Consider the following 24,805-nt stretch of genomic DNA (forward strand, 5'->3'; position numbering starts at 1 on the left):
AGGATCGAGTTCTATAACAACACCAGTACCTTTGCGACTTTATTCCTTATTCGTAAAAATAATAGTCTTCCAGAAATGCATAGGGCAGTACTGGAGATTAATTCAAATTTTACATACATTCATTTTTTACGTTGTTCTTAATAAGATGATACACGGTATCATTTATTATACCTCGTACATATTTATTCCATTGGAATAGCCATAATATGAATTATAATTGTGTAGAAGACCTATAAAATAACTAAGAACAAACAAACAAGGACAAATACTAACAACCAATTGATGGACTAATACTAATGAATATCGATAATCTTAACTAAATAAAGTTTTTCAATGGTTTCGCATTAAAAATTGCTTTTTGTGCCTTAATAGATTTGATCAGTACCAATAGACAATTTATTTTCTTAAAATTTTACTTTTTAAGCCATCTAATGTAAGAATATTATTCCATTAATATGTCTTTAATGTTGCGCCACTGATTTCCAGAAAACGAGGAAATCATATATATTTTTGTCGTTTATACCGAAAATTAGCCTTGTATATTCTATAGATACAAGAAAACCCAAATCTGACTTCTACGCATATTTGTGAGTCACTTTCTGTGAAATCCAGTTTGGTTCATTTTATGTCAGTAACGGAATACAGTTGGAATTTCCAGTTACTCGCAAGCACATCCAATAATAAATTATATATACTTCTTTAAGCGAATTTATTTTAACTCGGTCGTCACTCATTACTGCGATTTTTATAATTTGAAATAAAATGGTTGGTACTGATCTACAATATTACACGCTTGAAGAAATCGCCAAGCACGATGGAGAGCAAGAGACAAGGGTATGGATAATAATAAGAGACATTGTGTATGATGTTACAGAATTTTTAGAACAACACCCAGGTGGTCCCGAAATAATACAAACAGTAGCAGGGAAAGATGCAACGATAGAATTTGAAGACGTACGGCATTCGTTCTTAGCTAGAAGACAAATGAAAAAATGGAAAATTGGAGAAGTTGTTGCAGAAGAAAGAAAGTATAAAGACGAAGAAAACCAAAGAAGTTGTATTATAATATGATTTTTAGAATAGCTTGAATCTCAACCGTATTCTAGTTTAAAAGACTGACTTATATCTTTTACAAGAATTGCCTTTTTATTGTGATTAAATAGTTATTTATATTGTTTATGGATCGTGTAAAATAATGTCATATTATAAGAGTAAGTATATTATTACAAGTTTTATTTGATAAATTGTAAAGTAAAGTTTAATAATTATTTTTGTATTAAAGTTTAATAATAATCTGATTCATTTATATCAATTTTCTTATCAGCATTACAAGTTCAACCTATCCGTACTTATTTTAAAAATAGAGTTTAGCGAATGAGTCACCATTTTCAGTATGTTAATTGAAAGTATATTAACTTTTTTATACAGAACCAGCGTTATGATAAGGGGAGTGCTTATACTCGTATATCAAAGAGTAACCACTAAATGAAAGGATAAGTTGAGAATATTTGTACTGAATTTTTAAAAATAATTACAAGGTCACCAAAGGTTAGAGCAACTATTTTCGTGAAGAATGTTTCTTTGTCTTACTCTTACTACCTAAGAGCATTAAGAAAAATTATAAAATAATCTGTATTTTATTTAAAAATATATGTATATTTTGTGTATAAACTATGAAATAGCATTTCATGAATAAACGCACCATAATTTTATTAAAAGACAGGTTATAAGTTCTCTTCATGTTATGGTAAAAATAATATTTGGAATGAATTATAGCTGAACCGAAGCAATCGATCTAAGAACAGTAATATTTTTCAGTGGCGCATAATTTTTTTTGAAAGCATTAAAAAAATTATTTTCTGTTTTATTTAATAATATCTAGATAATAATGAATATTTAATTATATTGTAAGTTTTGAAATCTAGCTTTTGGCCATTCTGTGACAAGTTGCTCTTGAAAAAAGGGTTGTGGATGCATTATTCTACAATATTTTGAATTCTCTATATTTATCATGCCGATTTTACATAATTAACACCCAAGGGCGGATCCAGGGTCTTGACAAAGGGGGAGTCATTAGTATTAGGACGAGTCCTGCCCCAAAGACATGGCATTTTAAGCCGTTAACCCACAAAATAAGTTAATTACGTAATGACGAATTTTACGCAATTTTTACTTTAAACCTCAATTCCTCGTCGACTTTGAATCATCACAACGCTGCCAGTTGAATAACAAAAATGATGCGAAAGGTTTTTACTGAGTCTGTTTTGACTTGTTGAATAATTATAATAACATTTATCAATTCTAACTCAAAACTACATCTTATTAGGTATTTGAAAGTAGGCGGACTAAGGGTGTAAGGACTACAGACAATGACAATTTTACCAAAGTAATTTATTAAAAATTGAACTATGCTAATATGTACATACCAAAATGGATAATAACACAACTCCAACAACTATTTCAAATTTATAATATGGAATATAACTTTCTTGTTGTCTTAGAAAACCGATCAATTACTCTGTCACAGTTGATCTTAATGTCGAGATGGATGTTTAGCAGAGCTAAACCTACGAGACGGTCTTCGGCCATTGATGATCGCAACCACGGTTTGAACCGGCGTAGGGTGGAAAATGATCTTTCGCTGGTTGCCAGGCTCACGGCTAATGTGGTTAATACCCTAAGCAGAAAGTTAATCCCTGGGTACACGTCGTTGTCACATTCACCTATTATCTCCAAAAGACAACTAGGGACTTCATTTACGGCACACCTATTCCATAAAGTTTATCAAAGGCTGTATTCTTTCTTTAGTGAACAAAATGGAGGCAAAATTCCTTTATAGAAAGTTGAAAGTTCATCTAAGATTTGAATGTTTTCATTGACACACATTTTGGGCAAAAAAATGTTTAATTTAAATGAGTCCATGATTTCTTCAGAAGGGCGCGATCCCCTACAATGTGATCGAGGAGGGGAATGTAAACAACTCGTCGATAATATTCTTCGAGGTCCTGGACTAACACGTTTTCCCTCTGGGTTTGCCTCGTTACCGTTCTCGGCATCTTGACTTCTGTATCTAGTTTTGCAGCTATCTCACAGAAGATCTGATTGAAGTTTGAGGAGGTATGCTCCCTCTTTTCCTATAGTACCCGTATCGTATCTTCTATGAAATCTGCTGCTTTGCAGAGATCCATTGCTGGATTTTGGAGAAATCGACTCGATCCCACTGTAGTGCCTGAAAACATACAAACCCTTGCCTTAAATTTGAAAACATTAAATTGAGGTTCATCTTAAATTATAAGATCATTAACAATGAATGAATGGAGAAATGTTTACGTTAATATCATAGCCAAAGATATTGCATAGTTTCGTATTAATTGGATCGCGAAATGAACGATCACTTTCATTATAATATAATAATATGGCAGATTTCAAACCAGAGTACCTAAACTGCATACCAGAGTTCGACGTTAACGCTAATCAACTCAATAGGTACTTATGACTTTTTAATCATTTTTATAATAGAGACCAACTAAATCATTTTCAAAATTCATATTTAATTAATTTTTATGTGAATAAACAAAAACCAAATAATAAGTTTAGCAATAGGAATAATTTCAATAATCGAGATAATTTTAATAATAGAAATACCTTCTACAATGAAGGTCATAATGTACAAATTCCAAATAATAACGATTTCTCAAATAATAATTCCTTTCAAGCCTAACAGGTCCCAAGAAACCAAAATTTTACAATCAAATTTCAAACTTTTCATCAAAATAAAAATGTCAACGTTTTTAAAAGCCAATGTCAGTTTCTTTACTTATGTATTCATCGTCTGGGAAATAATTAATTAAGATTTACGGTGATTTTTGATTTATTAATACTTGTGAAAATTTTCAAATTCGTAGTTTTCAAAATTCAATATTCAAATTGACTTTGATAGAAATATTGATTAATTGAAATATTGATTCTGGTTACTATAAGAATTTTCATTAATTTCTGATTGGTTAGATTATGAATGACTTTGAATTTTTATAGGTTAGATATGGATAAGTTTTAGTGAATGATGTTTAATATTGATTGGTAAATTTATGGATAACATTAAATTTCAATAGTCGCTATCAGTTTTGTGGGAAGTTATCCGACTGATTAGTGACCTTTTCAACTGACCAATGTACTTTTTGTTATAATTTAAACAAGGTATGTACTATGTTAGGCAATTTATTGATTGGTGTTTATCTTTTAATTTAGTAAAAATAGATTGAATATTAAGTATATAGTAAGTAATATTTTAATATTAAGTTGTCTAAAGATTCCAGAAAGTTTAGGAGTAATTGATTTTATATATGGTAAATGTGTATAAATTCATAGAATAGAAATGTTAGAAATGAAGTTCGAAAATGATGATTCAATGTTCGTTGGTTTTTTTTGTTGAAAAATTGGATTAGAAATTTTGACGCGACTTTATTTTTCATCTGTTTGATTAAATTAATTTCAGTGTTCAATTAAAATTTTATTATCTTTGTTTCTTATAAATTTAGTATCAAGAAAAGGTAACGATTTTTCAGTATTCTCCTTTTCTATAGTAAATTTTATATAGGCATCGAAACTATTGGAGTAAAATAATAAATTACCAATTTCATTATATGGAAGGGATAAAATTATATCATCTACATACTTTTTAATGAAGAATAATTTGAAGGGTGAAACAGATATTACAAAGTCCAAGATATAATCCACTATATAATCTGCTAATATCGGGGATATTGAAGACCCCATTGGTGTTCCTAAAATCCCTTGGTAATTTTCATTGTTATAAGCGAAATATGTATTGTTAAAAATGAATGTTATTAATTCTAATAGAGTTTCTTTATTAAGTTTGCAATTTTTACTTATATCGCTCCATTTATGTTGTAGAGCTATAAGGCATATATTTAAGTGTACATTAAGGGATATTACATCCAATCCTAACAATACATAATTCAGTGGTAATATCATATTATTAAAAGTTTCTTTGATTTTGAAGGAGTCTTTTATATAATAATCATTGTGATAATCATAAGATTTAGTCAAAATTTCAGTTAACCAATTTGTAAGGGGTACGATAGGTTTGAGTTTTTGGGAAACAGTAGAATTTAGTAGAAATACCGTTATAGTTTGTTAATTCCTTCTGGGTTTCTTTGTTAATTTGTTTTTTGTTAAAAACTTTTTTTATTAATTTGTTACAATTATTAGTGCTTTTTAGAGTTGGATCATTATTAAGTTCTTTGTATGATGTATTATTGTAGATGAGTTCTTTGGATAAATCTCAATCTATCCGTAATGACTGTGACATTACCTATGTATTTAAAAAAAAATTAAAAGAAAATCCAAATTTAATGGTCATACTATCTGACTGTGTTGGATTTGGACGTCATAGAACCCAACAAATCTGTCGTGATATAAAATATGAGAACATAAAAAAGATGAAATTCAATTGTGTGAGAATCGATGATACCTATGAAGGAAATAGAAAACGAAGAGAACTGTTATTCTCTTTTGTAAACAATAAGAAAAAAGATAAAAATTGTACTATACTTATTATATGGTAAAAAGATAAGAAAAAAATGAGGTAGTAGCTGTTTATGTAAATTGTCGCACTTGCAAACGTCCTAGAATGCTACAAGATGAGTAAAGAACAGAGACTCATGACATTTCAGTTCCATTCTTATTATTTTATAAACAAAAATTGATATTTCTAGACAACTGTGTAACGTTACAAAATAATATAACTTTTCATGAGAAATATGTGTGAATCCATTATAAACAGAAAAAGTTACGACATTAGGATTAATTTTTTATTTCAGTGTATGAATAAGTTCTTGTGTTTTATATTCAAAAATTTTTGAGGATCTATTGTTAGCATTTTTAAAAATGAGTATTAAAACTCATTTAAAATCTGTTGAAATGATTGTATAAATTTTTGTATTTTCATTTGAAATATGTATAGCATCGGTGGTTCAGTGGTAGAATGCTCGCCTGCCACGCGGGCGGCCCGGGTTCGATTCCCGGCCGATGCAACTTTTTGAATACTTTTTTCCTTAATAATGGTGTACTTACTTTTGTACACACGGTTTATTAACTTTTAAGAAACTAATAGTCGTTTTTTTGAATCTTAATATATTTCTGTATTTTATATAAATTTTTGGTGATATTTTGGGTCATTTTTTCAATGGAAAATTTATTGTTACATACTTAGAAAATGTTTTGAACAAGAGTATACTACGAATACTATGAAGGTGAAGAAACATAACTAGATTCTTGGATTCTTAACCTCTTGAATTTCCTTTTCAACAAGCGCAGGGCATTCGAATTTAATCGCTACCAATTTTATCTCTGTGTAGACTGTAAAAAGGTGAATCCATTGTTAGACATAGACGCAGAAAATTATTTTAATGATTAAAAAGCTCCAGACTGCACTATGAATAATCAAACGCTTACAACCATATATTCCGAGGTCTGTAGGTCTGTGGGTCTAACAATTACACAACATAAAAAAATACAGAAAATCAAGAGGTGTAAAAAGTGATAGGAAAGGGTAGCAGAAGCCATAAAAGCAGTGTTCAAAAATGTGAATTGTTTGTAAAGTGGTTCATATCTAATTTTAGTATTATTTTATTTTCTTTGAAAAGCTTTACTTATGAATTGAGTTTATAATATCCTCAAATCTAAAGTATTTTAGGTAAATATTTTTTCGCACCATATAGTTGTCAACTTTTGTAAAGCATTCATACATATTGTAAAACTAAAGCGGTAATGAGATGCCCTATTCAGTTTAATGACTAATTTCGCTCAGGCCTTTCTGGGAACCCTTCGTTTGTAACCATTATTTGATATCTTTATTACCCTTGTTTTTCCAGGTAAAGAATACATTTTATAAGATGGTCCTTCGATCTAGCTTTCTTTTTTCTAACCACCACCTTTTTTAGACAGTTCTAAGTCAGTATTCGTCAACCAACCGCGGCTCTTTAAACGAGCATATCGTTGAAGTATTCAATAGCGTTTTAATTAAAATTCTATTAAACTCTCAACTCAATATTAATTTATTTAATCAAGAACCAATAAAAAAAATAACGTTATACATACGATCAACCATCGATTACCCATGTGTTAAGGGTATAACGATGACTGAGACACGTCTCCCGTATGAATCATTACAGAATAACGAAAAAGATATTAAGAGCGAGGAAAGGGAAAAAGAGAAAAATAGGAAGAGTTGAGAATGAAATAGATAGAAGACGCAAAATAAACGTCAAAAATCGCTGAAATTCTAGTGAGAGTATCTCAACCTATACACTAATATATTTTCCAACTTATATTGATAAGTGCTCACATCTTTAGGTTGAGTTCGAAAAGTTTGTAGGCAATCCTCATACTAATGTGGCGTATCGTTTTATTGAAACTTTAAATAACTATTAATATTTTTATTAATTATTAATATTAATATAAATATTTTTTACAGCTTTTCCATTCTCTCTTTTAAGCCACGACAATGTTTACAATCAACGAGACTATTAGTCGTATTTCTTATCATTGTACCTTAAAGAACGTTATTTTTTTTCAAATTATAATTAACTTTGTAGACGTTTGTGTGTATTGCGACGTCCTTCATACAATGAAACGAAAACAAAAACTGAGTGTTAATTTTCTAGAAATCGATTTTGGATAGCAATTATTTGTTTTAATGTGATATAGACGAGTCAAAACAGCGTAAATATGATAAGAATCATGATAAAAATCAGTAAACATTTTATACCTTTACTAATAAATAAAAAAAGAAAAAGGAATTGATACCAAAATAATTATAGATTTTAAGTATTCTTACTTGAAGGACTACCTTATATATATAATATTTATTTACTTGATTTAGGTCTCTTCTGTTTTAAAATTAGTTTTATTTGATAATATTTAAAAGAAAGATAAATTCAAGAACATTTAGATGCATTAATATATCAAAAGGTCCAAGAAATAAGAAATTAAAGATATTTATTTATTTGTGTATATGTCTTCCAATTTATCTTATGGTATATATACAAAATAATTATTGAAATATCAAACAATTGATACAAAAACTATTTATTTATTTGAAAAACGTAAGGACCTACTATTATTAATAAAATTCTTCACTTTCGGTCCTTGTAGTTGATCAAAATAGTATCAAAATTCTTTGAATTCGTCAGGAATGAATTGGGTTATTCTCTGTATGTCATTAATTTTTACTCATTTATGGGTGTTTTATTAACATTTGCTGGATTTTATGGTGTTTTTGAGTTTGTAGAAGGTTTTTGAAGCAAAAATGGAATTTTGACGAAACCATTGATAAATTTGGAACATGTCAAGTAACTTTTATGACTTGAACTATATTAAAAGCTTCTGTAAAGCTAATTCTTGAATGTTGTTGCCTTACTTAAAGATTTACAGTTTTTCTTGAAACATCGCTGCCATGAGTTTTTAAAATCAAGTTTAGAGTAACGGATTTAATCAAAAAACCCTTGTTTATGATGCCAAAATAATAGAAACGAATATCCAGGCACTAGAAAGTATTGATGGATTTTATCGGAATGAATAATTTGAACGAAAATTAGTAAAAATCTTATGGGGGTGTTATTCATATTTTGTCTTCCGCTTGCATCGCTAAAAACGTGTAATTCTTTCACATATTTTTAATCGTTTTTCATAATAAACTACACACTTCATCCGGGAGTCGTTTAGCTTCACCCTCATTGTAAGTGTGGAATTCAGCTGAATTTGTCTTTATGTCTTGGACCAAAAACAAGTAAAGCCATAGTTCTGTTAAATAAAACATCTCTTAAACTGGGGTCTTAGGATCGGCAGATTTCGCATATAATCAAATACGATGGCTTCTACATTTTTTTCTTGACACAAAACCCAAATTTCTTTTTGTTTATTATAAAACTATTTAGTTCGTTTAAGATGTATAATTTTTCCGCAATCGCCACTTTTTTCGCATTCTCATTGAAAAAAAAAATGGTCTTATTTTTGCTTGGAGTTCTTCGCAAGTTGAGCAAACGTCAATTTATTAAAATATTTTCTGTAGTAGTCGTATTTTACGCGTAGGGGAAATGACCAGATATGTCCATCAATACGTTTGGTGAAATATTAACTCGATTACAATGTTTCTCTCGTTTATCTTCAAGTAGTTTTCCCTCCAATTTAAGGGAGTAGAATAGCTTTACTTTTTATAGCATATAAAATAGAGAAAGTCTGATGGCCTACTTAAATTTTTTCAATTCTTTTCATAGCAAAATACGTTTTTTTAGCTGTTCCTGTTTTGAGCGACTGCCAGTAACCTTTGAGTATTCAATGAGACTCATCAAGCTTTTGTCTTGTTCATTTTACGATCTTCTATTGTAAACTAATTTAAATAACTGTTGTTCTTTTTAGTACTAAACTGTTGAGTGAAGTTTTTTTTTAAACAAAGTCTCTTTTACTGTTGGATTTGACTGAAACTAACCTCCCAGTACTTGCACTCACATAACATTGACCAAGTAGACTCTGTGCCTTCTGCTTTTCTTTTTTGTACAACACCGCTTGTCTTCTTCAGATTCATTATGAAATGGGTCGTTACAGCTACTTTCAGTAGTCATATTCAAACAAACAATGAAATAAACAGTTTTTTTTGGTTAGTAATCTTCACAAAATTGTTAAGCTAATGTCTCGAATACAATTAAAATGGCAAGTTATCAATATTTTTATATAAATTAACCAAACCAAAATTATATAACTCAGTCTGACTTCAGTCATAGTTTCGTTATATTGTTAATTGTGTATATTTTTGTAAAAGTCGAAGTTTTTATTAAAAAGTGATTTTTCAAGAGATGATTCATATTTCGTATTAGAAATTTTGATATTCACGACCTAACTGCTTCCGCCATAACCCTCAAGACATGGTAATCCAATTGTTTAATTCGTTTCATTTATCTTAATCCAACAACTTCCCGTCAGTATTCAAGTGAAATTATTAATCTATTAATTAATGGAAAGAGTTTTAGATAATGAACGTCGCGTCTTATCATCTAAAAAAAGTATTTTCCCGTACACTCACATAGTAATTGAATGATATTCAATGCTATTTGCGGTTATAATATAGAAATTATCGCAATGTGGTTTTCACACCATTACCAGTACGTAGCAAACGTATCTACTTACATAGAAATGATTTTGTTGCTGTTGGGGCTTGATTCATTTTAATTGCTACGGGGTTCTTTTTATATTTGCTTTGTTGGCAAGTATCGCAAATATTTATGAAAGTTTGTATTAAATTTTTCATGTAAGACTTATCCCTCTGTGGTTCGTTTTACCTTCCAAACAAAATTTTTATTTTAGGCGTAAATGGTGAATGATAATTTACTGCGGTAGTTATTGTGGGTATTTCAAAAGTGGGATTGTGTGTTTTATTAATGTGTATGGTATCTTTATCATCATCATTATTGTCGTTTTCAACAATTTCAAATTCTTCGTTGTCTGATTTTTAGGCTTGATGTTTATAGGTAGGATATTTATATTTATGCCTATCTGTACTTTTATAGATATTGCCTGTGTTTTTTGTTTGTTAAAGATATCAGGAATTGGTATATTTCTGTGTATTGGTTAATTGTATTAATTTTATGTTTTATTGTATTTGTCTGCGTATTCTGTAATTAAATTAATTACTTCAGTTTTTACTTCTAAATTATGCAAATTCCAAATTTGGCTAATAAGTGTCATAAAATGATTTAATTCGAATTGTTGGATAATTTGTCTATCCAATTTTTCTACTGTGATTGGTTCAGGAAAATCTAAAGTTACCGAATCTGTTGCTGCTTGGATATATTTATTCAAGGTTGATTTTGATTAATATAATTTGCGCAACTTGTACCGTTCCTGGTATTAGAACTCGTTGGCCTTATCTCTTTGAAATGAATTACGTGTAGAAACAGACATTGGCTTGAAAGGAATTATTATTTGGAGTTGTACATTATGACTTTGAGTGTAGAAGGTATTTCTATTATTAAAATTATCTCGATTATTGAAATTATTCCTATTGCTAAAGTTATTATTTGGTTATTGTTTATTTACATTGTTAGTTTGAATGTTTTGAAAATACTGAATAGTATCAAAATTGTACGAGTAGAGCTCTTTCCAAGAGGCTCTCTGAGACCTCACAAGAAGGTTTTCAAAGCTAAATTGTTATTCAATCGTTTAACAATTTATTATTATGTGTTGTTTCATGTAACTCAACATAACTCCATCTCCATCATTTGAATGTTTACAAGTAGTTTAGCATTACCACGAAGTTAAGAAATTAAGGAATAGAGAATGATTTGATTGTTCTCTATTATAAAAATTGTTAATTAGTTATTCGCATACAGTACAGACCTATAGAGTTCATTAGGTTTACCGTCGAACTGTGGTTCACAGTTAAAATACTTTAAAATCTGTCATTTATAATTATATTAGAATTCAATATTCGGTTTTTTAATCTTTTATTGAATCTAGAACAGCTTTTTTCCTCTAGTGAAGAAAGATTTATTAAGTTATCGAAGTCAAAATCACTGAATGAATCGATAGACTTGTAATGACAAAGTGAATTCAAAATTATTCATAAAAATATTATGAATTTGGACATTTCCATATATGGGTGAACAATACCTATTCTTGGATGTGCACTCCTTGCAAGGATAAGCGCAATGTTTGTCTAAACTTTTAACGCTAGACGTTGTGAAAATTCGTAGCAGTTTTCTATGGATCAGATTCTCGATTTTTGGCTACTGCGAACACCTCCATTCACATATCGTGACACCAGGTTCGGTTTCCAATCAATAATTGAAACGGAATTGTTACGTTCGATACGCGAAAACTTTGGAACTCCACTCTGACTGCGCCAGTTAAATAACTCATTTCACAGCTTTGAAAAAATAAAATTTATTAAGCGAAAAGATATAAATAAATAAGTGGTTACAATAATCTGACTAACGTATTCGACGAATATCGAACTATTAAGAACCCAGTATCCGTGTACAAGCATCCTTTCAAATACTAAATCCTGTCGCACACAACAATAACTATTAATAATTATAAAATTGGTAGATAAAGGACATTTATGGTCGATATTTTGAATCCTAATAGCTCTCTTCAGAAGTGGTGATATGATTCCTGTGATGCTCTAGCTTTTTCAACATAATTGGCATAGTTGGCATTTATCCTCTAAAAATAGAAGTTTACGTATTCGATAACGTCCTCGTCTGATGAAAACCTCTGACCAGTGAATTTTTAAGGTTAGCAAACATGGAAAAGTTGTTGGAGGGCTGATTTTGCGGTGGGTGGTCAACCAATTCGTAGTGTAATTCATGAATTTTAGTCATGGTGATCATTAGATCGTTAGAAGGTGCGGCCTGATGAATAAACATTTTCTTGTTGATAAAATGGGCTCCTTTTGCTTCTCTGAAGCTAATTGTGACCGTGACTATACCAAAATTCGGTTGTCATCATTTTTCCCGTTGATGAAAAGATCTTTACTTTTTCCGGAGCAGATTCGCTTTTTGAAATTCAGTGCCTTGACTGTTTTTTAGTTTCAAAAGGATAGTAAATATCCAGGTTATAAAGTGATGCGAAACATTCGACTCATTTTATTTAAACCGCGTTAATAAGGCCTAGAAAATGTTCATTCGAATGCTCTTTTGTACCAAAGTGAGAAAATATTGTACCTAACGAGCGAATACCGTACGCAATAGGTAAAACTGTAAAAAGAAATGATGAAGATAAAATAGAGTCCGAAATAACACTTTTAATTCAGAATATTAAAATTGAACAAATAAATAGTAAAAAAATGAAAAATGGACTTATGTAATTAGTGCGACTTGTAGAGCTATTGTTTATGATTTACAAGAGACTATGTCTGGGTTGAAAGCTTTAAACGCAGATTACTTTCAACACTATTTTTATATTTAGATTTTAAATATACCAAAGTAGAGAATGCTGTATCATACAAATATGTGGTTGAAAGCCCCATCAGCTTTTTAAGGTTATGTTCGAAAGAACTGGATACTCCTCCCTGGCCTTTATCCAAAATAGAATTAAGCTTAAGCTCTTAAATGTTGAATGAGCCAAATCACATGATAGTTCTGTAAGGGAGTCTTCTTCAGCTGTACTTTGCTCAGGAAATCATTATCAAACGGATTTCTTATCCAGAGAAGCTTATCTTGTATTTTTGAAAAATATCTCCTAAAACAAGAACTATCGTTATGTAAATATCAGTTGGTAAAAATGGTATTATTCATAAAAAATCAGTACTAATTACCCTGAAACTGGTAGCCAATACTCAGAGATGTTTCTTTATTGCAGATGTAATTTCTTCGCTAACCTTGAGTCCATATATTTCTAAAAAGTCATTGATAAGTCAAAAAAGCTCTTTTCCACATTGTTGGCCAATCTTTTTTATAGAGACATTCAAAAATCGCTTACCCTGTTGTTTTTGACGACAAAGACTTGCAAAAGACATGTTTTGTTACATGCTTTCATTAGATTGAAAACTAACAAAGGCTAAGAGGTTGGCCTGGCCAGCAACTTCAATACTTCAAATTGAAGTGAAAAGTACTCACTTTGTTTTAAAACTTTAACCACTAACTGTTTACTGCATGACATTTCATCTATTCTTCTTTTTACAGTTTTATTAGAAAGAGGAATTGGAGCGATTTTTTTGTTTCCTTTTCAGAAATAAAACTTCAGATATTATTTGAGCTGATGGTAAAATAATATTCTCCCGTACAGAGTGAGCTGTTCCATTTTTAGCTATCAATAAGAATAGTCGATGCAATGATGCGATTGAAGCTTGTCTATTTTGCTCACCAGAAATTGATGTTTTTATTACTGATTTTGACTTTAAGACTTTTGCATATTCCATATGTTTTATTGTGAAATGCCTTTTCAATTTTGAAGGTTTCATAATTTCATTAACAAGTAGTCGTATTTCAAAACAACACACTCAGGCAGTACAAACAAACAGATATTTCAAATAAACAGCGTTGTACTTACGGCGCGGTTTTATCTTCTTAGGGATCTTTGTTTTTCCGCCAGTATTTGGCCTACTAGAAGTAGTTAATTCAAATTTAGTAACTTCACTATCACTGTCATTTTTAGATACACTACACAGAATGTTAGCACTGAACGTGGTAGGAACGTCAACACTTGTAGTCGATATTAGCCGTTTACGACATAATCCAGTTTTTATAGTGAAATTATTATTAATATCATTAATATTATTAATATTATTATTATGCTAAAGACTTATGCAGTACTCAGCTTAGAGCTAGTATTATTTACCTATCCGGGATACAAAGTAGCAAAAGCCTTTGTTCGGACTAAGTGACCTGCAATTAATTCGGACTTCAAAAGTTAGTTCACTCTTTTTTGTATTGATCCTGGGTTATAGCTTTTGACTGCTAGTGGTCCAATAACTTAGCTTGTTGACATCCTAGTTCTTTGTAAATATATCTATATCAGTCAAGAATCGATGTGTTATATCGAGAAGGTGGTTGATTTGACGCTCATTTGCTGCGTATAGCTTGATATCGCCCATGTAGAGAAGATGGGAAATGGTACAGTCGAGTTTCTGTTAATACAATATTGAATAGGTACTTTGTATATGAGTACGGTAGATAGGGTATAGGTATATTCTCCTATGAATGGGTATTTCGAAAGTATTTAGGGAGTTTGGACCGATTTGCAGATGTAGCTTTGTTCGTCATTCTTTCATCGTTGTTAAAAGTAAGCTTACACATTTGGGTGGATTTTGTGAATCTGGAAGACTTCCACAAGCTAGGAATGAGATATACTATCAAATGCTTTCTTGTAATCTTCGAAAACAGTGTGTATATTCTGGTGAACTTTCTGTGCTTGTTGAAGTATCACAGAATCCACAACAATTTGTTATTTGCACCGTTGGTGATCTCTTCTGCAACCTTTATTATTATTATTTTATTATTAAAAACCTTGACATTATATTTCTTACTTTCTCGTGTATGCGTTGGTGAAATATATAATTAAGTATCAGATATTTGGTCATAAAACTTTTATTTATCATTATCTTCTTCTTTATTGTCAATTCAGATTTTTCCTTGTTAAAACTGATATTTTTTGACGTGCTTTGGTGATTTTTTCTTTGTCTAGCCACTGATTTCCATGTTCGGTTTGTTCAGGTAAATACATTTTTCATCGCAAGTTACAATGCGTCTAATAAATCGACAATCTTTAGGTAGTGCAAGGAGCTGTTTACACACCTCTACTCGACGTTTAGTTTGAATCTCAGCACAATTTGTTTGTTTTTTTTTTCATAGAATTCCCCTAATGATTTTGAATAGCGATGGATGGCACACAGGTTGACGACCTGAGCGCGAATGATTTCCAAATTCCAAATTTCCACTATTAAAACTATAAACCTGCCACAGCTGCTTCAAACTTTTGCTTTCCAATAATGTCTTAACCACGAATTTAGGTTTACCTGTAACCTCGTTAACTCATTCATAACCTTAAAGGCCTCGATTAAAGTAAAATGCAGCCACAGCGATGAACGCTCAAATATGGTCCTACCAAGCGTGCATGTGTGCAATTCAAATTTTATTGATACACATACGTGATACTTTTTTGAAGATATTAAATGTAGTCCAATATTTTTATTATTAAATACGATTAACGGAAAAGCCTGTTATTTAGAAAATGTTTTAAATCAGTAAAAGGACATCCATGTTTTATGTTTGACCAAGGCTGGTGTAAACTGTAAAGGATGATAATTTAACCTTCAGTGACCTACATGGGATTTAATAAAGTTGAAGGAACTGAAAATCTCTATTTTTTAATGTCTGCGCGTATCCTTCGAACCCCCATGTAGCTGGAATAACAGCATTACCAAACAGTTTAGTAACATTGATTTGGTGGTAGCATCGCAGCAAAGACTAGTCACTCATTTTATTTTTCTCATTGCTTAATCATGCAGGATATATGAAGTAATTGAAGGAAGTCAGACAAAGACACAAAGACAGCCCACGGATTCCGAGAGATTCTTGTAAGCGCATACAAGGCTTGTGGAACTATCAAAGAAGATGCCCAGATATATAGCAAGATATTCGAAATTCAACAAGAGTGAAGATCGAAAGACCAAGTACGACTGCAACGATGTGGAGTACAAATATCCTTAAGCACATTTATTTTTTTATGAAAATTGTGGTTCAAACATGTCACTGTTTCGATCAATACACAAGGAATTCTAGTTAAAATAGAAATAGATGCGCAAGTAATTGCTGCTATAAAAATTCATTCATGTTATATTTTGATAACACCTTGTAATTTATCGATAAATTTTATTGCTGGTGAAATACCATCGGAAATCCCTGATAATACGTTAACTTAATAAAATACTACTTCCCAATAAACATGATTGTCGTATCATCTTTAGTTGCTTGTTAGTTGGTCGATTTGATATTTTATTTATATTTTACAATGAATGACATCGCTAAAGTAAAATTCTATACTTTGGAAGAAATCTCGAAGCACGATGGAAAACAAGACGCTCGAACATGGATAATAATAAGAGACGTTGTTTACGATGTAACGAATTATTTAGACAATCATCCCGGCGGTGGAGAATTGATAACAGAATGGGCGGGTAAAGATGGCACGAAAGACTTTGATGACTTTGGACATTCATTGGACGCAAAAAAAGAACTGAAAAAACTCAAAATCGGTGAAGTGGTAGAAGAAGAAAAGAAAAATAAAAAGGATAACAATAAGCAATTAGTGAAACAGAAGAATGAGAAAGTGGTAGTTACTCTAGATAATGTTCCTGAGAAAAATTGTCTTTCTATATTAACGTGCGGTATATTAACTTAGTTTAAAATTATCTGATTATATTTATTTTTAGGCATTTTAGAAAATATATGATTGTGTATGTATATTTTTTTACATATTTAAGGTGAGAAACTAAATATACAAAAGATCCTTATACACATCTACCACCCATTCCTAGCAAAAATGGACCTATTCAAATAAAACTCAGTGAATAAATTAAATATAATAATGATTTAATGCTGATTGATTACGCCTCACCTTGAGCTGTTTATTTTTTCCTTTTTTTTTGGAAAAATTTCTATTCAATAAATATTCTCTATTAATTAATTATTAGCTTTTAAATTTTGAACAAATTTTGTGCTGTTTTTAGATTGCGTACTAAGAACGTGTATGTTATTTGGATGTGAGGACTAGTAAGGACGCTTAGAGAAAGAAGTTATAAAAGGAGCATATGAAAAAAGTTATAATGACGGCAAGCCATAGAAAATGAAAATGTAAATTTGAGGAAATAATGACGTATGAATGGTTGCCTAGCAAATAGGTTCGGTTCACGGATATTTACAATTCTGTTTTGAGTATAAAAGTTTAAATAGTTCTTTTCTTTATTATAAGATCATATTGGTTTATACAACTCCAGTAGGTTTTGACATGTTCATTTAGTTCTATTGGACGGATGTTCTGAGAAAATTTCAAGAAAATACTAATACCGGTATTGAATTAAAAACTTATGACCATTATGGAAATTTATATGAACATCTATCAGGATATAATCTGCTATCACTCTTGTGAGAGGTTATCCGGCTGATCAGTGAACTTTTCGACTGACCAATGTACTTTTTGTCACAATTTGAACAAGATATTTCATATACTATGCTAGGCAATTTATTGATTGGTGTTTTATCTTTTACATGAGTAAAAATAGATTGAATATTAAGTGTCAATGTCAAATGAATTATACAAAATTCGTTTCAAAAGATATGAAGGATATGAGTTTTTATAAAAAAGTTTGTGAAGTATTTTAATGTTTTTTTCATTAAAAGTTGAATCAGAAATTTTTAGGAATACAAACATTCTAAAATTTGTTGCAGTAGCGGAGTATATACTTTCGTATTGTCTGCAGTAGAGTCCTTATATAACTTTAATTCGACTACCATTGAGAGAGCGAGACCGACCTAGATAAGAGCTAGAAGTTGGTACACATCTTTTTTTCTGATCAATCTCGATTCTAATAACTGGAGTATTCGAAAAGTGGCCTAAGAATCCAATGGAGAATGTTAGTTTATTGCAATTTAATAACCGATCTAAAAGAGCAAAGAACAAGTAACTTAATTCAAAAATTTTGAATTGGATGGATGAGGAATCATTTGATCGAGAATGGTTAAAGGAGGCCAAACTTCTGCATAGTATGTCAATTAGTCTATGGATTGAAATAATCAATCGTTCGAATTCCTAAACTTATTAACTGAATGTTAATAATAACTATCTTAAGTACACTTCTCCCTAAGACTAGAATAAAATACAACTCTACTCCGAACTAGGCATAAGTCATAGTACAAATTTCTAATATTAACAAATATATATTAGATGTTTTTTTTTTTGAAATTTGGCAATAGTGTAAATTTATAATCACGCCGCATTAGTCGTGATCTACTATTACACTTCTTGCTCCTAGCTTTCTGAAAAAGACTGACATTTTTTCATCTACAATTTAATATTAACAATAAGTATACATTTGACATAGACCAATCAAAGTGAGCATCATAATCTAACGATTAGTGAAATTGTAAAAATATCACTAGCCGTAAAAAGTTCACTATAGTGTCTCTGTGTTATTACAATGACATTCTAACGATGCCGTTATACTGTAAGAAATGTCTATTACCGTTTAATTAGAATATCTAGTGAAATTCTAATATCAGGGCTTCAGCAATATACCTGCGAAAGAGATAAGCAAAACAAAAAATTTTGGTTACATTTTAAAAAAAGAAAATATAGCAAAAAACTTGACAAAATCTTTCATATTTTAACTTCTGACTCGCTCGTTTTCTTCTTTTCCTTTTTTTCCATTAGAAAAGTCAGCACTAGCGGCAAGAATTGGAATTGCGTATCAGGCGTGTCGTAATATCATTATTTTCATATATCTGGATACAAAATAATCTTCCTTCACTTTATTTTCACGATTTTTTGATTTTTGAAAATATACATATATAATATTTCAATACCACTCAAATAAATACATGAAAACAAAAAAATTTATTATCTGTACCAGAAAAAAATTCAGTATCCATGAGACGTGTTCAGCGGAAAAAAATTATTTTATGAGATTTTTAATTTTATTTTGTTTTATATTTTCGTTTAATTTTACTCAAGTAGTTAATAATTATATTTTTGGAAAATTAGGTAAATAAATAAAATATTACCTCCTTGTATTTTCCACTTTTATTGTCACTTCAAGAGCTTTATTTCTTAATTTCACAGTTTCTTACGATTTTCTTATTACGGACCTCATGATTTTAGCTTCTAACCATCTGGCATATCTGCTTGAAGTCCTAGAGATGAATAGATACTTACGCCGGTTTTAAGGTGTATTTAATTTGAAAACACTTGTTTAATAATTAGATTATTTTTTAAATACACTGTCTTGTAGGCTCATAATTATGAATATGTATAAATTAAATTAAAATCAATATACACCTATCCCCCGATTTACACGGTACTTGTTTTACACGTTTTCGCTTTTACACGGTTTTCCAAATAAATTTTTTTTGTTTTTATCGCACTCTACTAAATGCAACTGTGATTGAACACGTGCGCTGTGTACAAATCTCACGGGGAATCCCGAGCTTATGTGCTGACTTGCTGCAACGCACACTGCGTCTGTATTTCTTCGCATAAAATTAAAGTTTTATCTACGGAAAATTGTATTTGAGTGAAAGTTTCACAGTTTCAGAAAGATTTAATTGTCCTTATTCGTAAATTATAAGTGAGTGCATAATTTAGATTATTATAAATTAACGGCTGCGATTAAAGTAAAATTCAGAGGGAAAAATGCGAGAAATTTTGGAGGGAAATGATGGCAAATTACCAAATAGGTTTAATTAAAATAAAAAAATTAAAACATTTTCGATTTACACGGTTTTGACTTGAAAATTTTTAATTTTCGATTTACACGTTTTTCTCAGGAACGTATCTACCGTGTAAATCGGGAGATAGGTTATTATATATTGAGGTTACATTATTTTAAACTTGGATAATTTCAGTTTGTGTATGGAATAATTTTATACAGCATTCTATAATATTTTTTTAGTTTCCTTAAACACTGTAGTTGAATGAATAGTTATTATTATAGTTGATTTGTTTGGAACCTAGGCACTGACTTGTACCATTTATGACCAAGTAACTAACCAAATAACTAACCAAGTTTTGCTACTATGTATGAATTTTTGGGTTTTTAAAATTTAACCAAATAATAATAAAACGCATATAGTGTAATTTAATATCGCCATAGTTGATACACACTTTGTTATATTATAACTTGAGCACGAATGGATTATTTACCAACAAAAATCTTGGAAAAATGAATATTTCAAGTGATATTATGCATGTTTATTGTGCAGAATCTTTTATATTGTATATAGTTATTTTTATATATACGTAATGGGGCATTCAAGATCATCCGTGTATCTTGTCCATGTATGTTACAATCAGTTGCCGATAGATTGAAAATGGCCAATGATGGGAGGTATTACAGCTTTGGTCAGTATGTTACCGATGAATTGCAGGATGTCACCTGAAATAGTACCTCATGTCAAGAAACTAATTAACATGTTTGAGGTATATATGAAAACTTTGAACAAAACTTTGTGAATAGAAACCAAATCGGTGACACAAAAATTTCCGTTACGCAAGCCTCAAAGAAAAATTATACGTCATCGCTGCCAGCACACCTTTTATCACCAGACCATATTTCAAGTGAGCAATCATTACATCTCCAGGTTTCAAATATGGAATGCGATTCATATTTACATCAGTACACTTGGCGCAACTCAAAACTGATACCCACTGGAGAAGAACCTTTAATTGAAGCTAGTCTTATCGGCTTTGACAATTAACTACATTGGCTACTAAAACAATTATTTCAAGGATACAAGAGTGAAATATATATGTGAAAAATTTTATGCTTGTAGTAGTCAAAAATGATTGGAAAATATGTTCAAAACCAAATGAAACTTTATGATATCTAATGTGCTATATGATAATTATTTTAAAGTATCCGAAAACGAGTGTAAATAGCATGGCTTTATTAAAGATTCTGACAAAAATGTGAATACAGTAATACTTCTTGAGTAGTTTTTTTCTTTGCTTTTCTCAAAAATTTGGTGAATATCTCTTGAATTTTTATAGATAGATTTTGATTATTAAAAAAATTGTCCATTCTTTAAAGGTTGATTTTCTGTTAAATCCTGAATTGGAATATAAATAACTATGAGAAATTCATCTCAAATATTTGAACGAGATACGCGGGGGGCCCAAAGGTCTTATTGACGCAGTTTAAGCAAAATTAGTTGGATTTTATGCGCCGCCAAATAACTGTAGATGAAACCAGTCAAAGCAAAAACGGTTTCATCCGAGACCTTTTTAGAGACAGTCATGGGATTGTGTAAGAAGAGAAATTGCGAAAAACATTAAGACAACGCAAGTGATCGACTTTTTCCTGTCTCCTGTCTCAATTGTATCAGAGATATTTTCATTGGACGAGAATGCTATCGCATACGTAAACGCCTATTTTAAGGCGAGTAGTATATTATTATACTAGGAGTAAATGGCTATCATTATTATTTTGTCCAGATTCTTGCACTCTAGGCGTTAGCCGAAGCTGTGTAAACATATACTATTTTTGTCTTCAAGCGTTTATTATTTTACTAGTAAAAGAATAGGTTATTTCCACGATCTGTGTTGCCGAAAATAATATAGATATTATTATACGATTGAAGAAAAAGACTATTATTTGGAAGGTTTAAAAATACTAGATCATAGTATAGACTTAAAAGAAGACCTTGTAAAATTTAGTGGGATTTGACAGATGAACCATAGCATCTACTTTCTGAGTTCTCTACACTCATCCTGGACGTGGTGGTGAATTGTTATACTGTATATATGTTTATGTAAAAATTTCAAAATATTTAATTTTACATTAACTTTCTCCACATATTAATTCCTAAAAAAACTAAAAATAAAAAGCGGCATTTCAAGAATATTTTTTATTTATCTTGGAATATAAATAAAGTTTGTAATTGAAATAAATTATTAAAAATCATAATGGGTATAACCGGTAACGAAATTGACATGTGAAACAGCTGGTGCAGCTGAATAAGCGACTCCAAGAAGAGGTTGTGCGATGTGTTCGGCAGTAGCAATTCGTAAACCTGGATTTGATACTCTAACGTCTGCTTTCCTCACACTTGAAAATGGCGTGTCAATAGATTTGGAATAAGTTGAAATTTGTCCCAAGTTCCCGAAACTGCGATATATGTTTGATGACTGAGATGTTAATGCAGGTGCTGTATATTGAATCGGCGCTGCTGCTAATGCTGGTGGAGAATATGCGAATGCCGCAGGGGCACTATAAGCCAGCGCGCCTGGTGCTAAAGGCGCTTCAATTACTCCAGCAGTGGCGTAAGCCAAAAGACTACAAAGAACGATTAACTGTAACAAACAAATAGTTATTTAGGTATGCTTATCGATTTGAACAAAATATCATTGAGTGTAAAAAAGCAATAGTATAGTTTATAATACATCAAATGTTTTCTCATCATTACTGCTTTTTAAAATGATTTACGAATTATAACATAGACTAGGTTTTGTTATTACTATTAATTTTGTTTGTTTCATTGAAGAAGAAATATTAGCCTTAACCGAGGCTAGAGCTGAAGTTTTTTCGGTACCTCTTCAATCATTCATGTTATAAAAAATCCCTTCTACTTTTCCGGAATATTTTTTAATAAATAGAGTATATATAATATTTTTTGTGAGAAATTTTAATGATTTTTTATGTAACAGTCGCTATCTTTCATAGGAAAATTGATCGAAAGTTGATAAAATAAAATTCTGTCTTCTCAATTCATCATTAACTCACAAACCACTTTTTTATAGATGTTTCGTATTGATGTCCCAATGTTAGTTGTTTTTAAGCTTTTAAAATGCTTCGAACACATGCTGTGTATAACATTGTAGATCCAATAATATAATAAGTTTTAATAGATGACGGACGGCTATAAACAATACTAAGCAAAATTTCAGGGATATATTATGAAATTCAAGTAATAAATATATATAATTATTTGATATTATTCTAGCAGATCTTAATGTAGCAGATCTGTGTAAACTTGTTTATAAATATTCTGAGCTCAATAATATCAAAAACAATTTTGACCAAAGCAGCAAAATAGTTGGATTGGATTGGGTTCAAGCTTCTATGAGACACAATCCTTCAGATTCTATACGCAAAGGTGAAGCAATAAGCTTCAATAGAATTTCTGCTTTTAAAAAAGGAGAAATCACACATTTTTATGATAAACTTGGCAACACAATGAGAAACAAGTTTATTTCTAACAATATTTACAATGCTGACGAAACGTTACTACGGTAACAGACCCAGAAAGGATAAAGAAGAGTCGGATCTGTTACAAGCGGCGAACGAGGAAGCAACATAAAAGTTTTGTGTGCGATGAGTGTAGCCGGAAATTTCATATCGCCTATGTTTATTTTTGCTAGATAGAAAATGACGTCTTTATTAGAGAAAGATGGATCTGTTAATGCATTATACACTAACTCTAAAAGTGGCTGGATAAACCACAGCAATCACATTTCCCTTCAAGCTTTTAATTTTTACAAGGAAAGTACGTCATAATGTTTTCAATTTTACCACACAGTTCTCATAGAATATTTAATACGAATCTTGATAGTAGTATACAGCATTATGAGAAAAAAAAATGAGCTACTATAACCAATTATAATTTATGGTCAATTTCACAAATCACCCTGTAAGTTAATAACGAAGAGGAGTGACACTTTTTAGTAGCCTCATGAGTGGCTCTACATATGGTAAAAGTATGTAAAGCTCATCATGACTTACCCTGTTTATTCTATTATTGCAGATATATATACAAAAAATTGAAATTGAGGACTTAATATTTGTATGAATTTACAAAAATAGTATAAAATCAAATACCTTGAATACCATTGTAAAACCAGGATAGCTGTTTATTATTCTTGAAAAACTGTACTGCAACTGATAAATAAAATATTTTTACATGTCATTTTATACTGAACCAAAGTTGTACTAAGGGCAACTTTTATTTTCGAGGTTCCATTAAACTTGTCTTGTGATAAATTGTATATTACGTAAAGTTCACATTGAAGAAAATGTATTATTTCTTTATCAATTCTTGATATTCAACTTTTCAGAGCAAGTTTGCAAGGATGTTATTGAATGTTTGTTATACGTCATGGGCGTAGAAAAATTTGTGACCTAATTTTAGAGAAATATGAAAAAATATGAATTATATTATATTCGTGCTGGTAGTTTTGAAACTCAAAGGAGTGATTATTTTAGTTTCGCTAATTTTCTGATGTCATTCGACACAAAAGATTAGTTGTAATGGATCGATTTAACATTATTCTTTACGTGGAAACGCAATTAAAGAAACCGGAGAAAGTAAAGATGTAAATATTATCTTGAAAGTGCTACGTCCCAAAGAATAGTTTTTAAGCGGTTCTGTACTATTAAAAAGGCAGGTACCGTCATTTAGTGTAACTATTCCAGAAATGGTGGATAAAATCTGTGCCATTGTTATAAGCTGTGATCAAATACAAGTAGTGAGAAAACTGTAGTAGAAACAATGAACTCCATCGAAAGAATCTGTTA

General features: G+C 30.5%; 3 protein-coding genes and 1 non-coding gene across 4 annotated transcripts; 3 read left to right on the forward strand and 1 right to left on the reverse strand.

Moving 5' to 3' along the window:
• The first annotated feature begins 762 nt into the window (after nucleotides 1-762).
• Nucleotides 763-1,071, forward strand: LOC130904256 (cytochrome b5-like). Its single transcript, XM_057816921.1, has one exon. The coding sequence runs from the start codon at nucleotides 763-765 to the stop codon at nucleotides 1,069-1,071; it is 309 nt and encodes a 102-aa protein (XP_057672904.1).
• Nucleotides 1,072-5,985: 4,914 nt separating this feature from the next.
• Trnag-gcc (transfer RNA glycine (anticodon GCC)) lies at nucleotides 5,986-6,056 on the forward strand. Its single transcript has one exon. It is a non-coding gene; the product is annotated as a tRNA-Gly (tRNA).
• A 10,474-nt stretch (nucleotides 6,057-16,530) lies between these two features.
• On the forward strand, nucleotides 16,531-16,920 carry LOC130904257 (cytochrome b5-like). The gene has a single exon (XM_057816922.1). It carries the CDS (start codon nucleotides 16,531-16,533, stop codon nucleotides 16,918-16,920), a length of 390 nt encoding a protein of 129 aa, XP_057672905.1.
• A 5,204-nt stretch (nucleotides 16,921-22,124) lies between these two features.
• LOC130903905 (cuticle protein 67-like) lies at nucleotides 22,125-24,204 on the reverse strand. The gene is made up of 2 exons (XM_057816282.1): nucleotides 24,110-24,204; nucleotides 22,125-22,584 (listed from the first exon to the last, which is right to left on the reverse strand). The coding sequence occupies exons 1-2, from the start codon at nucleotides 24,119-24,121 to the stop codon at nucleotides 22,186-22,188; spliced, it is 411 nt and encodes a 136-aa protein (XP_057672265.1). The 5' UTR covers nucleotides 24,122-24,204; the 3' UTR covers nucleotides 22,125-22,185.
• Between the last annotated feature and the right edge of the window lie 601 nt (nucleotides 24,205-24,805).

This window comes from Diorhabda carinulata, chromosome 2, assembly GCF_026250575.1.
Source record: "Diorhabda carinulata isolate Delta chromosome 2, icDioCari1.1, whole genome shotgun sequence".
Lineage (NCBI taxonomy): Eukaryota > Metazoa > Arthropoda > Insecta > Coleoptera > Chrysomelidae > Diorhabda > Diorhabda carinulata.